The 13,013-nt window shown below is 45.7% G+C and overlaps 1 protein-coding gene across 2 annotated transcripts; it reads right to left on the bottom strand.

The window, feature by feature from the left end:
* Positions 1-4,290: 4,290 nt before the first annotated feature.
* On the bottom strand, positions 4,291-10,898 carry LOC124686659 (embryogenesis-associated protein EMB8-like). 2 transcript variants are annotated; one of them, XM_047220567.1, is made up of 14 exons: positions 10,637-10,898; positions 10,301-10,387; positions 9,183-9,250; positions 9,018-9,100; positions 8,804-8,893; positions 8,384-8,506; positions 7,495-7,572; positions 6,749-6,834; positions 6,078-6,126; positions 5,718-5,774; positions 5,418-5,548; positions 5,249-5,332; positions 5,086-5,152; positions 4,291-4,989 (listed from the first exon to the last, which is right to left on the bottom strand). In XM_047220567.1, exons 1-14 carry the CDS (start codon positions 10,888-10,890, stop codon positions 4,525-4,527), a joined length of 1,722 nt encoding a protein of 573 aa, XP_047076523.1. In that variant the 5' UTR covers positions 10,891-10,898; the 3' UTR covers positions 4,291-4,524. The 2 variants fall into 2 exon arrangements, with proteins under 2 accessions (XP_047076523.1, XP_047076528.1); XM_047220572.1 differs by having other exon boundaries at positions 9,018-9,094.
* Between the last annotated feature and the right edge of the window lie 2,115 nt (positions 10,899-13,013).

Raw genomic sequence — 13,013 nt, 5'->3', positions numbered from 1 at the left:
CCTGCCAAAGCACTTCGGACCGATGTTGTCGGTTCTGTATTCGTTGAGGCGTTCCCGCGCGTCGCGCGAGCCGTGGCGGGGAGACTGTGAGCGGGAGCGAGATCTCCGGCCGCCACCTCCGCCTCCACCTCCGCCGCCACCGCTAGGTGGTGGTGAGGGAGACCTGCGAGGGGGCTGATCCGACCTCTTGCTTCCGCCTTCAGATTCTCCTCGGCCTTCCCGGTGCTAGCTCCGGCTCCTGCGGCTGCCTTCGCCATGGCGCTGGCTGCCCTGGTCGTTCCGGCTCCGGCGAGGTTCCGGATCGCGCTCCTCATCCCGACTCCTCCTAGGCTCGGGCTCACGATCGTTGTTCTGGTTCCGGCGAGGTTCCGGCGTGCGTTCCTCGTTTCTCGTTTCTTGAAGGCAGCACGTTGTCGCGGATAACAATTCCACCGTGCCCCGAGGCCTCGGTGTTTCCGGCTGGACTACGGCGGCGAGAGGGACGCGGGTAACCATTGGGCGGAGGAGAGGGGTTGCGGTACTTGTCCCGTCCAGAGTACATTGCATCCTTTCCCTTTCTTGGATCTGACGGTGGCGTCTTTGATGGTACGGGGATCGGATTTGGGTGTTCCCCGGCTTTCCTTCCGCGTTCGAAGATCCGGTTTGCGATTCGTCATCTCGATGGCCATTGTCGTGGGCGTCCTTCCGCGCAAGTGGAGATGCAATGCTCGGGGTTAGACTCCAACTTGCGCGAAGTGTCCGCCTTGCTCGTCGCTTCACTCGCTGAAGCGACGAGCGTGCGAACGTAGTCGATGTCTATCTCCTCGTTCTTTTTCTTCAAGATCTCCGCAGCCTTCGTCATATTGTCCTTTGGGGTTGCGAACGGCTGCTGCTCCGTTGGAGTTGCGAAGGTGATCCCGCGGGGAGCTATCAACTCACGCCGGGTCCTTTCGACCTCATGATGAGCTTCAATGATCTTGTCCTCCCAATGCTTTCGGAGTTCCTTGACCTTTGCCGGTCCTTCGTCCACCTCCCGCTCGCGCTGGATGAAGTCTTCCACAAAAACCGCGGCGTGCTTCCTTTCCTCCGAGCATGGCGGCTGCGGTGTCCTTAAACTTTTTGGATGTGGCCAGCAGCTCCAGCTCTCTTAGCTTCTAATGCTTCTACGTCTTCGGGAGTGATGGGTTTGTTAAGAATATCCGAGCGATAAACCGCATCCATGCTCGCTTGTGCGACCATCTCTTCGAGCGACAGGAGGTCCTCCGAGGAAGAATCCTTGCGGGGTCGCTCCCGCGACATTGGAGATCCCCGATGGGATGGTCGGGGTCGGATTGGGTGCCCGCCTCTTCGATCCGTGTTCTCCCGCCGCCGCTACGGTTGCAAGTACCGCTTTGGCCGGGCGGAGTCAACTTCGGGCTGATCACCGTATCCATATTCCTTCACCTTGCGATCGAACTCTTCGGTGTCCATGGATTGGGTATCTCCGGAAATTGGGCTTAGATTTCCCAAAATCGACTCTTCACCGGAGTTCCGCTTTCTCCGACAGCCTCTTGCCGATCCGGGACATCGTTGTTTTCCGGGCCTCGACTCGATCGGGACCAGCTCCGGCTTCTTGAGGGGCGGTTCCGGCGGTATGGGCCAAGAAGTGCACGAAGTGACACCTTTGCTTTTCTAACACCTGGGAGACCCAGGCGGATCTGCATTGGTCTTCCACCTTTATTTCCTGCTCAGGGGCGGATTGGGTGGGGATTGATTTTTTCAGATCTAAGGCGGAATCTTCGCTAGGAAGTTCCTGCGTCTCGGATCGGATCTTCGCGACTGCGTCCTGCTCAGCGGCGGTCGCGTCAGCGCTACTTACCAGTGGGTTTCCGTCGGAATCGACGGTTTCCCCGATGAAGATGTGTATGCCGCCAACCGGGACGATGGAGAGCTTGACGGGGTCGGTTTTAGCCGGAATCCAAGCACTCATCCGAGGGACGATCGACAGATTTCCGGCGTAAAGGACACGCCCCACGGCGATGGTGTCGTCGTAGCTTCCCATGGCGGAACCCTCCCGGTTCCGGCCTCCCGTACGCCGCGAGCCCCACGGTGGGCGCCAACCGTCGTTGCCTGATCGACGGTACCTCGGAGGAGGGATCCTCACGAGGGGGATAAGAAGTAGGGGCCATAGGGCGGAGTGCACACGGGACGGTGGTACGCGATTTACCCGAGCTTCGGAACACCCGCACGATGACAGGGCCTACCGCCGCTTGTCTGGAATTATCTGGGCGCTTTCGCGTTGTTACAATGAGTTGTGGTTGTGCCTCTAGGGCTCCCAGGATCCGGCTTATAAAGGCGCACGGATCTAGGGTTTACATGGAGAGTCCTAGCCGGATTACAGGTTTTCCTAACTACGATACTATGTCTTGCCGTGCACGTCAAGGATCCGCCTTCCTCTATACGTCGTCCCGGATCCGGGTTCCTACTGGGCCTTCATGGATCCGGGTTCCTTCTAAGGTCGGTCGGATCCGGCTCCCTGCTCCTGGGCCGGACATCTTCCGTCAGGATCAACAGCAACTGGGCCGCCCGATGGGCCACACGCCTCATCACCATCTGTGGGCCACCCGGGCTTGCCGGATCTAGGCACTGTTGATGGTACACCCATGAAGTATACCCACAACAACGCCCGCCGCCGCAGTACCGCCTCGCCGGCGAGCGGATCGAAGCGATCCCGCTCGCCGGACAACGTGGAGGATGCGTGGCGGCGCCAATGCAAGAGATCCGCCGCCGGGAGCCGGCGTTTCGCCTGCAGGTACGCCGGCGCCGCGTACGTCCCGCCGAAGCTCGTTGACTTCGCGGCGGGCGGGCGCTGGTACAACGAGGATCCGCCGATGAAGCCGATGAGCGGGCCCAAGTTCGACGAGTGGCGCGCCGACTGGGAGCGCCGCCGCTGGGCAAAGGAGGCTTGGAGCAGCGGGAGCACCGGCCGCCGGAGGAGCTCCGCTCGCCGGCGATGAGGAGGAGGCCCCCGACTTGTTGAAGGAGCTACGACAGTTCCTCAAGGACGACGCCAAGAGGAAGAGGGCGGAGGAGGAAGAGGTGGCGGCGGCCATCGCCGCCGCGAAGGAGGCGGAGTTGCGGGAGGCGGAGGCGGACTCGTACCTAGTCGACCTCCCCTAGTAGGATCGCGCATTCTGGATGTAGAATCGTCGATCCGTATGTATGATCCGTAGTATGATCAATGAAATTGAACTTCCTGGGGTTTATATTTTTAAAAATACGGAGCGAAATACGGGGTCTGCTAGACGGAATGGCTCTTCCGTTAGCAACTTTTCGATACGGGGCAGAAATATAAGGGGCCTGCTAGACATGCTCTTAGAGTGGAGTGATCATCAACTCGACGCAGTCGTCTTGCCAAACTCGCTCTGCGGTGTAGCCTGGTGCTGCATTTTGGTTTTACACTCCACAGCTTGTGCAGCTACTACTACTACAAAAATATTTTATCGTCCAGTAGAGTTGGAACTTGGAACTTCCATCACGTATTCACGGATCGTGGTTGACAATCGTATTTGTTTAGGTACTCTTCAGAAATCAGCGCATGCAGCAAGAGCAGAAATGGCTCACGCAACAAGACGGCGAATCACCGTTCACCAGGTGAGCAATAAACTAACACAAGTCAAGATGGCTTGCGTGGGCACAGACAAAACAGATTACTCATATTCCCAGCAAGATGCAAGTATATCTCCCAACAAAAATCAAATCGGAATCGTGAGTCATATAGCCGACGGAAACAATATCTTATCGGCATGAAAAGGGAGGGAATATGGGTGCCAGGCCAAGAATGAAAGAAGCAGCAGCCGCGCACGCGTGCAAGGCCAGGAATCAAAGCAGAAAGAAAGGCAAGTTTCTTTTTTTCCTTTTTCTTTGGCAAAAGGAAGAAAGGGCGAGCTGAAAGAGATATATGCCACTAGTCACTGCACCGAAATCGTGCACATCACACTATTCAAGCCAATCGGCACCGGAAATGAGCTGTTGGGACTTGGGACCAAGAACATAGCCACATGAAGGGACACATCATGCCAGAACAACTGTCCCAGTGTCCCTTCGCTTTAACTGGTTGACAATGCTACCATCACTTGTTAGAAAAAAATACGTAGTAGCTTATGTTACTGTAAGATAACTTGGATTAAAAGAACATTAAAAATCCGCCAGCACACACTTGTCCCCAGCGCCCAAAGAGGAAATCACCAAGACAAACTTGGCCTTTTCTCTTCCATGGCAACATATACAGACGCAGGTAGCATGGATAACATAAAATACACAAACAACGAATTAGTGGCAGGACAATCTAGCATCTTATCAGCATAATTGTTTGAACAAATGTAGCCGAAGGAAGGTGTACATATTCTTTCTTTCTTTTTGAAAGAAATTTCGCTTATTTTTTCTGGCCTTTGCACCAAGGCGTACATATGACTGAAGAACTGAGTGAAATCAAATGGCTGTACAGACCATGGTGCAAATGGAATGAATATGCCTGAGCTGACGGCAGTACACTTATTTTCATTACTATTTGGCAGAAAAAGGATTTCTGAACTTTTTCCTGAACACGATGAAAGCTAGGGAGCCAAGGAGCGGCCACGATGTTACAAAAGATATGTACGCGAGCAGCCAGACTGACCTCCCTTGGTAACGAGTGAGCCGGTTTATGGATCTCTTTACCGGAGCAATGGCATCATGGATTTTATTAGCCTTCTCTCCTTGCTGTTTCGCAGATCCTGCTGGGCTTTGGGCAGGCACTGCATCTACTTGTATGCCGCTTTTGATCTCAGCTTCCTTGGCGTGTTCATTCTGTTGCGTATCATTCACCCCATTATTCAGTTTTAATTCATTGACAATCTGGCTACAAGGTGGGCCGTCATTGACGGGACCATCATCTGTCGCTGGGGCTACCATTCCATCTCCCAGAAAATTGACATATGGGCTCTTATCAATGGACGACTCCAACAAAGAATGCAAAACATGATCTTCTGCCTGCACACAATTATGACATGATTAAACATGTAACAACCATGCCAGGATTTTAAGTTCCAAAAGAAAGATATTTTTATACTTGAACCATGACCGCACCTTTTGTCGATGCATGTAAGAGCTGTCATGCAGAGCAGAGAGGAACTCGGACACAGCTCTGACCCACCTACAAAATTATCAATAGATGATATAGACATGCAAAAATAAAATATAATCCATAACATAGATAGATTAGATATCAGATTTAGTATAGTCGACATACCATAGTCTTCTAGCAGTTAGTCCTTCAAAAAATGCGAGATGGCCACCATTTGGTGTAGTTGCCAAAATGATTTTCTTGTTCGCTCTACATCAACAGATATACTTCTGATGAATGAATACATAAAAAAGCGGATATTGAGGAGAACGACTTCTACAAGGCAAAAAATTACCTGCATTCGTCCCAAGGAATTGCCTCTCTTGTGCAAAGGGGATCATCCAAAGCACTGACACAAAGCAAGGGAACTGACACGGTACCGACGTAACTAGCACTACTGCACCGGCGGTAGTAAGTATCCACAGTCTGAGACATAAAAAATCAGTACGTGTGTGATGACGTTATCACATTATTCTGAATCTTATCATTTATTACAGAGCAGTGGGCATGCCATGAAAGCAACAGAAACAGTACGAGATCCTCATCTGATTGATTATGGAATCAGCAAAGGTTAGGCATGGTGCCAAGCAGGTACCTCATATTTTGCAACAATGCAAGTGGCATGGTGGTCAAATTCCCGGATAGAGCGTGACTGCCAAAATAGAAATAAAAGAACATAAGAAATGCATATTAATAGCCATGAAGAGCCACTCTACTATTTCTCTCATTTATAAGTAGAGAAGTAAATAGTCAGACTCGTTGCAGTTTGAATTTAATTTTTTTCTTTACAACGAAAATTATGTAGCAAATTATAAATGACATTGCATCTCAACAAGTAGGTATTCTAGCTCCATAAAATGAAAGCGACTAGTTTTACTGAAAGGTTGGTTGAACATAAATCTCATAAACTTATTCGGTGTTAGGATGGTTGTTTTTCTAGAAGAGCGAGCCGAACCTTTTTAATACCTTCCCAGTTTGCAAGTCGTGCCAAAACAGGTTGATGTCTGCAAAAGAGGAAAATGAAAGGCATATAAAGAAAAGATCATCCTGCTGAACATCATGTTATTCAATTGCATAGTTGATTGCTACAGGCTACAACTTGTAGTGTCATAGTGAGACCAGAGCAGATGTGAAGGATAAACAAAAGATGCCACTTGCACCCAGTGGCTCGGGCAACCAAAATGTGGAAACACAGTGCATTACACTGGCATAAACCAAGCTTAAGTACACATCAGAGGTCATTGGATAATAGAAATATCAAATATGTCATACTAGTCTGCAGAATGCTGTACAAAATATAGTTTTTCTCTTGCGCATCGCTATCAACCATTACATTTACAAGATACAGCCATGTATGACCAAGCTGTCAAAGAATTAAAACTACAAAAGCAATGGCATTGCTGAACTAAGGTTGCAGACACGTGGTCTAGCTTCTATTCCCAAGTGGGAATTCAATTTATTTGAAAGAGCAACTAAAACTAGGTTCAGAATAGACAAGTAATAGGGATCTAAAAGGAAGAGTATGCGGCACCAAAGTTGACAGAAAAAACAATAATAATAACCTAAAAGCTGTAGATTCCATAGAAAGAGCCATGTACAAATGCTTAGTGAAGGATCGATACTTACAACTTTGCGTAGCCCTTTAGCCCAAATGAAAGGGCTCTGTCATAAATCCGCTGCACCAGCTTACGGGAAATAAACCGATCACCCACCTGGAAAGTCGAAGTTAAATGGCAAATCACAATGATGTTAAAGGGCTAGTTTGGCACTCCGCTGTATAAACAATTGTACAAACTTAGTTGTAGAGAAGAGAAACTTTTCTTTTGTTAGTATGGCTCAAAAGAGAAGGTTGGGAATTGGTTAATGTATCTATAAATAGTAAAGCAAAACTAGTTCCAGAAGTTCCCTCAATGCCAAACTAACCCTAAGTTACCACCAAATTAAAACATCAGAGAGGTTGCTCTTAGGTTCTGTAAGCAAATGACTCTTCAATTCTACATTCATGGCTTTCTCTTCTGATGTTAGCCTTGATGAGGAACCCTAGGTCTAACTAAGTTAGCCCTGTACAGTTTTTCTCTTTTCCTTTTTCCTTTTTTGCTTTCTCTTCTTTTCGTTTTTGGTAGCTTTGCTACTCTTGTATGCTCCCGTCTTCTCGACGGGCTTCTTCTAATATATAATGACGCATGCTTTGGCATGTGTTCGAGAAAAAATTCTACATTCATGGCGAAGGCATTTGGAAATATTGGTCAAACTAAGTTCAAAATGATTGAGATACAAGTTGCTACAAATTTCTACCTAAAACAAGCATGCAAGTAAATTGGATATGCAGTTATAAGTATATGTATTGTAGCGAATTAGGTGCAGTAACTAACCACCAGATCCCATGGATTGCAAATAGATGCAGCACCAGCCACAGGAGTATTCTCACCTTCTTCTCCAAGATACTTGACCTGGGAAAATATGTGGATCCAATATACCTGTTAGTACATCAATAATGATGGATCGAAGATCCAGTGACATACTTTAGCATTGATTTTAATTTTATTGTGGGGTGCGTAGGTGGGTGGCGGATTTAGGGATTTCAAGAAAGAGTAGCATGGGAGTTGGTGCACATAAGAGCAGAAATCAACATCATTGAATGACAACCTGACAAGGAGAGTCAAACGACCAATCATCAAAAGTGGATGCATGTATGAAAATACAACCCGAATAACACACTAACACGGATTCAAAAGCAAGATCAAAGGAGACAGGGGTAACAGACTGCTGCAAGCCTGCAAACATATTATATTTGTAACAAATGTTACAGGGTTCTTGGCAAGAAAAAGAATGTGAGAATTTATTTTCTTTAAAAAAAATTATTGGTTGGATGTATCTTTAAAAAGGCTAAATGTGTTACGAGTATTGCTTTTCTTAGAAATAATACATAGTTTAACATCATATATGCTGGCTTTGGAGAATGGCTGGCTTCAGACACTTTCCTGCACAACCTGGTTCATTCTGGTTTCTGGCGCACTACACATAGGAGACATAATTTTAAAACTATATCAAACGTAAATACTAAGGTTGCCCAAGTAAAGGATGCATTGAGTGAGAAACTGCTACCACCGTTAGTCGTTAGATCAGCACATTGCTATGCCAATTTCTAGAGCCCGTGCCCAGTGGTGTTAGTATACAACTGACCAACTAGCAATAGCACTAGTGAATAGACAATTGTAGTAGCAGAAAATAACAGGCAAGTTTAGATTTAAGGTATGTTACCAGGATATTGGCACCTATGCTTGTGCCAACACAGAATATCGGAGCCTCTGGATACTTGTGATGGAGATAATTAATAATTTCTCGGACATCGTCTGTCCATCCACCATTGTACAAGCAATCTGACTGCCAGGGGAACAAACAATATGTTGAGTGATTGTACTGACCAAATCAATTCATTCATTGCCCATTAATTTTTCTTTTTTACAGTATGAGTTTCGAATTCAGTAGGTTCTATGATCATTTTATGGCAATCAGATTTATGGCTCAGGTACCAGATATAAATCTTGTTGACAAATTATACATGAGGAACAAACTCCACACCGCACTCATGGATTCATAATTGTGCAGTAAAGTTTTAAGTGCACATGGAGAACAGAGAGTAAAATTTTAATAATTGAAATTTTAGATTGGGTAACTTACTGTGATGGACACACCTCCAAGACCCCTGTGGTTGCTTACGACAACATTCCACCCTTTTCTCGCCATAGAATGTACCAGGTGTTTTACATACTGCAATAGAGAACTACATCTTTAGAAGGATTGATAAACGTAATAAGTTATCGAATCGTGAACCCAATAGCTCTTCAAATATGCTACACATATAGACTAACATCCAAAACAGGTAGGGACTAACCGCAGAATCAGAATCACTAGTTAATCCAGGGACCACAACTACAAGGGGTGTTGAAGCATCTTGAGAAATGATCCCATCTGCATCTGCCACATGGCTAAAATGGTCAGACATCACCATATATGATGTACGATATTACAGTTCTACAGCTTATGAGGGGGGCCATACCCTCCAAATCAGAGGCCAAAAACCAGTCCAAAGCAACGGTTCCACCATCACGAACTGTATACAACTGCCTGCAGTACAGAGGATGTACGTTAACAGAGAAGTAAGAAAAGTGTTTTTTGTGCTCCTCCAAAAGAAATAAGCATAGACCATGAATAAAACGAGTTGAGGTACTGATCTGCACACTTCACTGGTAACAACACACAAAATCAACCTCTAACTATTCATTTTTTTCCCTTTTTCTTTTCTTATGCGCAAGGTCTAAACTTAACTATCAACACATAAATTTCCCTACAAAATCAGGTGTGCCAACTGACACATCCATAATTACTCCAGAAAATTAAATAAGAGGTAAACGTATGCCCATAAACTCTTTTAGAGGTCATTGGTAACACAACTAACAACACATGAAAAATGAACCTCTTACAATTTTTTTTTTCCTTTTCTTTCCCACACGCAGGATCTAAACTTAACTATCAACCCATAATTTTCCCTACAAACACAGGTGTGACTACTGACAGGTACAGAATTAATTTCAGAAAAACAACAAGAAGATAAAAGTATGCCCATAAAATCTTTTAGAGGTCATTGGTAACACAACTAACAACACATGAAAAATCGATCTCTTACTATTCGTCTTTTTCCCTTTTCTTTCCCACACGCAAGGTCTAAACTTAACTATCAGCCCATAAATTTCCCTACAAACACAGGTGTGACTACTGACACACCCAGAATTAATTTCAGAAAATCAACAAGAAGATAAAAGTTATGCCCATAAACTCTTTTAGAGGTCATTCAAGTTGATTGATACATATTTTCACACATTCTATAATTCCAACATAAATGCTGTTTTCATTGTTGCTTTTTGGGAACACATGATGAAGAGCAACAGAAACAGTCTGGCAGAACTTACTCACGGCCCAATTAGATCACATAAGTAAACTGGTTTTGGTTCATAGAACCGGAACATACAGTCCAGTGTGTACTTGAGTTTATGATATTTTTTTCGAAAATGTTGAGTTTATGATATATATATATAAAGTACTAGTGGAATAACTTACGGTGTACTAGTCCACATGAACTTGACACAAAACTGAATTGGTGAAAGGATCTAGTCTAACCTGTTGTACGTGAATGAAGGCGGTCTCCCGATTCCCAGGAACAATGTCTGCAAATGCGGGCTGGCAAGCCAGGGCGTCACCAGGTACCTGCATCGTCACAGAATTAATCCACACTCCAACCATAACGTGATGCATATATAATTATATATTTATATATATAACCCATCCCAGTTCCAGTTCAATCACAATGTGATCCCAAGTACGGACAGGAATCACAGAAAAATCACGGTGCAACGCACCAATGATGTCAGGTCGAGAGAGTACTGACACAGTAGGAGTAACAAGTATGACGAGTTGATGACGCGACCAGATGGAGTGAGTGACCGCCGTACGTACCTGGCGTGGAGTGAGCGGCACTTGGAGGCGACGCAGTGGTAGATCTCGGAAGCGGGGTGGAAGACGAGATCGACGCGGCCGCCGCGGAAGCCGCGGAGGAGGTCGCCGAGGACGTGGAGCTCCAGGAACCGGTACCCGAAGACCGACAGGACGGCGAGGGCCGCGAGGGCGTAGTGCTCCGCGGGCACCAGCGCCGCCGCGCGGAGGAACAGCTCGCCGGCCGACTCGCCGCCGGCGACGGTGGGCGCCGACATGGCGGGTGGACCGGGGCTGCTAGGGCTCGGGTGCGGCGCGGGGGCGGGGAGGAGCCTGCCCTAGCCGCCGCGCGCCGTGTCGCGGTGGCTGGCTCGCTCAGCCGGTCTTGGATCGCGTGGCGTCGCGTCGCGCGTGGCAGCGGTGGACACCGGAGGAAGAGAGGAAGGGAGTGGGTATATATGAATTGGTTGGAGCGGCAGTGTCGAGGAGCACGCGATTGTCACGGCGGCAAGGACAACCGCTGAACTGCCCCAACCACCGCGACCGCGATGCTGGGCAGTGGAGCACGGCGGTGCCGGAGAAATCGAGAGGTTCCTGCACCAAATCCAGAATCTAGCTAGGCTCTTGCGGCCACTACGTACTGAGGATTCATTGCTAGTCCCACGTCAGTTCGAGAAACGAAAATGGACAGGAATCCAGATTGTTTATTTCGTCGCGTCCCACTTAACACTGCGCAGGTATACTGCTCCCTCAGCTCCATTTTATACTCGGTTTAGTCCCCACTTGCACGAAATCGTCGCATACTCTTCCCTCTTATAGAAAAGAGTGACAGCATATATATCGTTAAATTGGTATATTATGAAATTAAATTCGAAGTACAATCTAGTGATAGTATTAATTTAGTGTTATAATTATTTATTTGTCTATAAAATTGATCAATTTTTTTTTTATTTACACTTAGGAGTATTATGCTGACTAGATACAGTGGATCTCTAATAAATCCGCGATGACCTCAGACCATTGATTCCTTCTAATCTTCCTCATGTGAATTTGTTTGTCTAGCATAGCTTTATTAAATATCCACTTTTATTTGTTGCATGCGAAAGGCATCATGCTAAGTGTACGTATAGAGAAAGAAAATAAGCGGGGACTACAAAACACACACTAAAAAGAGGCTTCATGATGATATCACCGTATTTTAAAACTGATTTTCAGATATGCAAAAGTTAGCTCAAACCATCTGCTCATTCCCAATATGTACTTGATCGTCGGCTTCGTATCGACGAGAGCATTTCAAAGCTAGACCACCATGAGTATACCTTTTTCATACATTTTTTCTTACCACCATGAGCAAGTATTCAACCCTTTTACAACAAGTTATAATTTGGCAACTTCATTACCAATACCATAGCAACATTATAATTTTTTGGTGGGAACTGTGAAGCCTAAGAAAGGCATGAAAAATAACTAGCATGGTTCTACTTTTGTAATCTCGTCGAGACTAAGCTGAGAGTAAGAGCAGAGCGTAAATTGGATTTCATGGTTCTAGAGTTTAAACATTTCAAAAATTCGGATTTGCAAAGGTAATGATGATGCCATCTTAGTTCCTAGCGCATGCATGCTAACTCCTATTTTTTGTTGCACCTTAGGAATATGGCACTAATGTCTTCGTTCTATTGACGTCCATAAACACACTAGAATTTCCCGCCAAAAAGTAGCCATGCAACAGAATAATACATGATTGTTTTACAAGGATAAACTTTGAAGATATCCGAAAAATTCTTTATCGTTCAATTTGTTCCTAGTTATTTGGGACAAATATAGAAGTAATATCCTATAAAATGGACAACTAGAGTATAAGCAATCACAATTGCTACACTAAAGAATAGAATAGTGTTATATTTGTATATATGGCAAACTATAACAATAATTTTAAGCATCCAGCATATGCAATGGATTAGTATATTTTGTTATTTTGTGGTATATTGCTGAAGTGTAATTATGTTGAGCTTATTTTTACAACATGTAGAAAATTAACTAAAGAAAGAGAAAATTTGTGCTAAACAAGAAAATGGAAAGTTGGTTTGACTTTTTTTTTGCAAAACCTAATAGGAGATCGGTCTATTCTCTAAGAAGAAAAGTAACGACGATGACATCTTCTAGTCTCATGGGTGCGTGCATGCTAGCTCCCAGTTTTCCGTTATGTGATGGGAGTATGGCACTAACGTTTTCGTTCTATTGGCGTCTATAAGTCTTTACTATTATATTGGAGTTGGTCGTAGGTCGTACAACGCGTTTGGTGAAGGAGATTGGAACAATCCGGGCCATTCGATCTAATCCCACGGAGAGTTTCCGCTCCATGCAATCGAATTTGGCAGGAAACCAACAAAATGATATCATC

The sequence above is a fragment of the Lolium rigidum genome, chromosome 1 (genome assembly GCF_022539505.1).
Source record: "Lolium rigidum isolate FL_2022 chromosome 1, APGP_CSIRO_Lrig_0.1, whole genome shotgun sequence".
Lineage (NCBI taxonomy): Eukaryota > Viridiplantae > Streptophyta > Magnoliopsida > Poales > Poaceae > Lolium > Lolium rigidum.
Note: the sequence above shows the minus strand (reverse complement) of the source record. Positions and strands in the feature narration are given on the sequence as shown.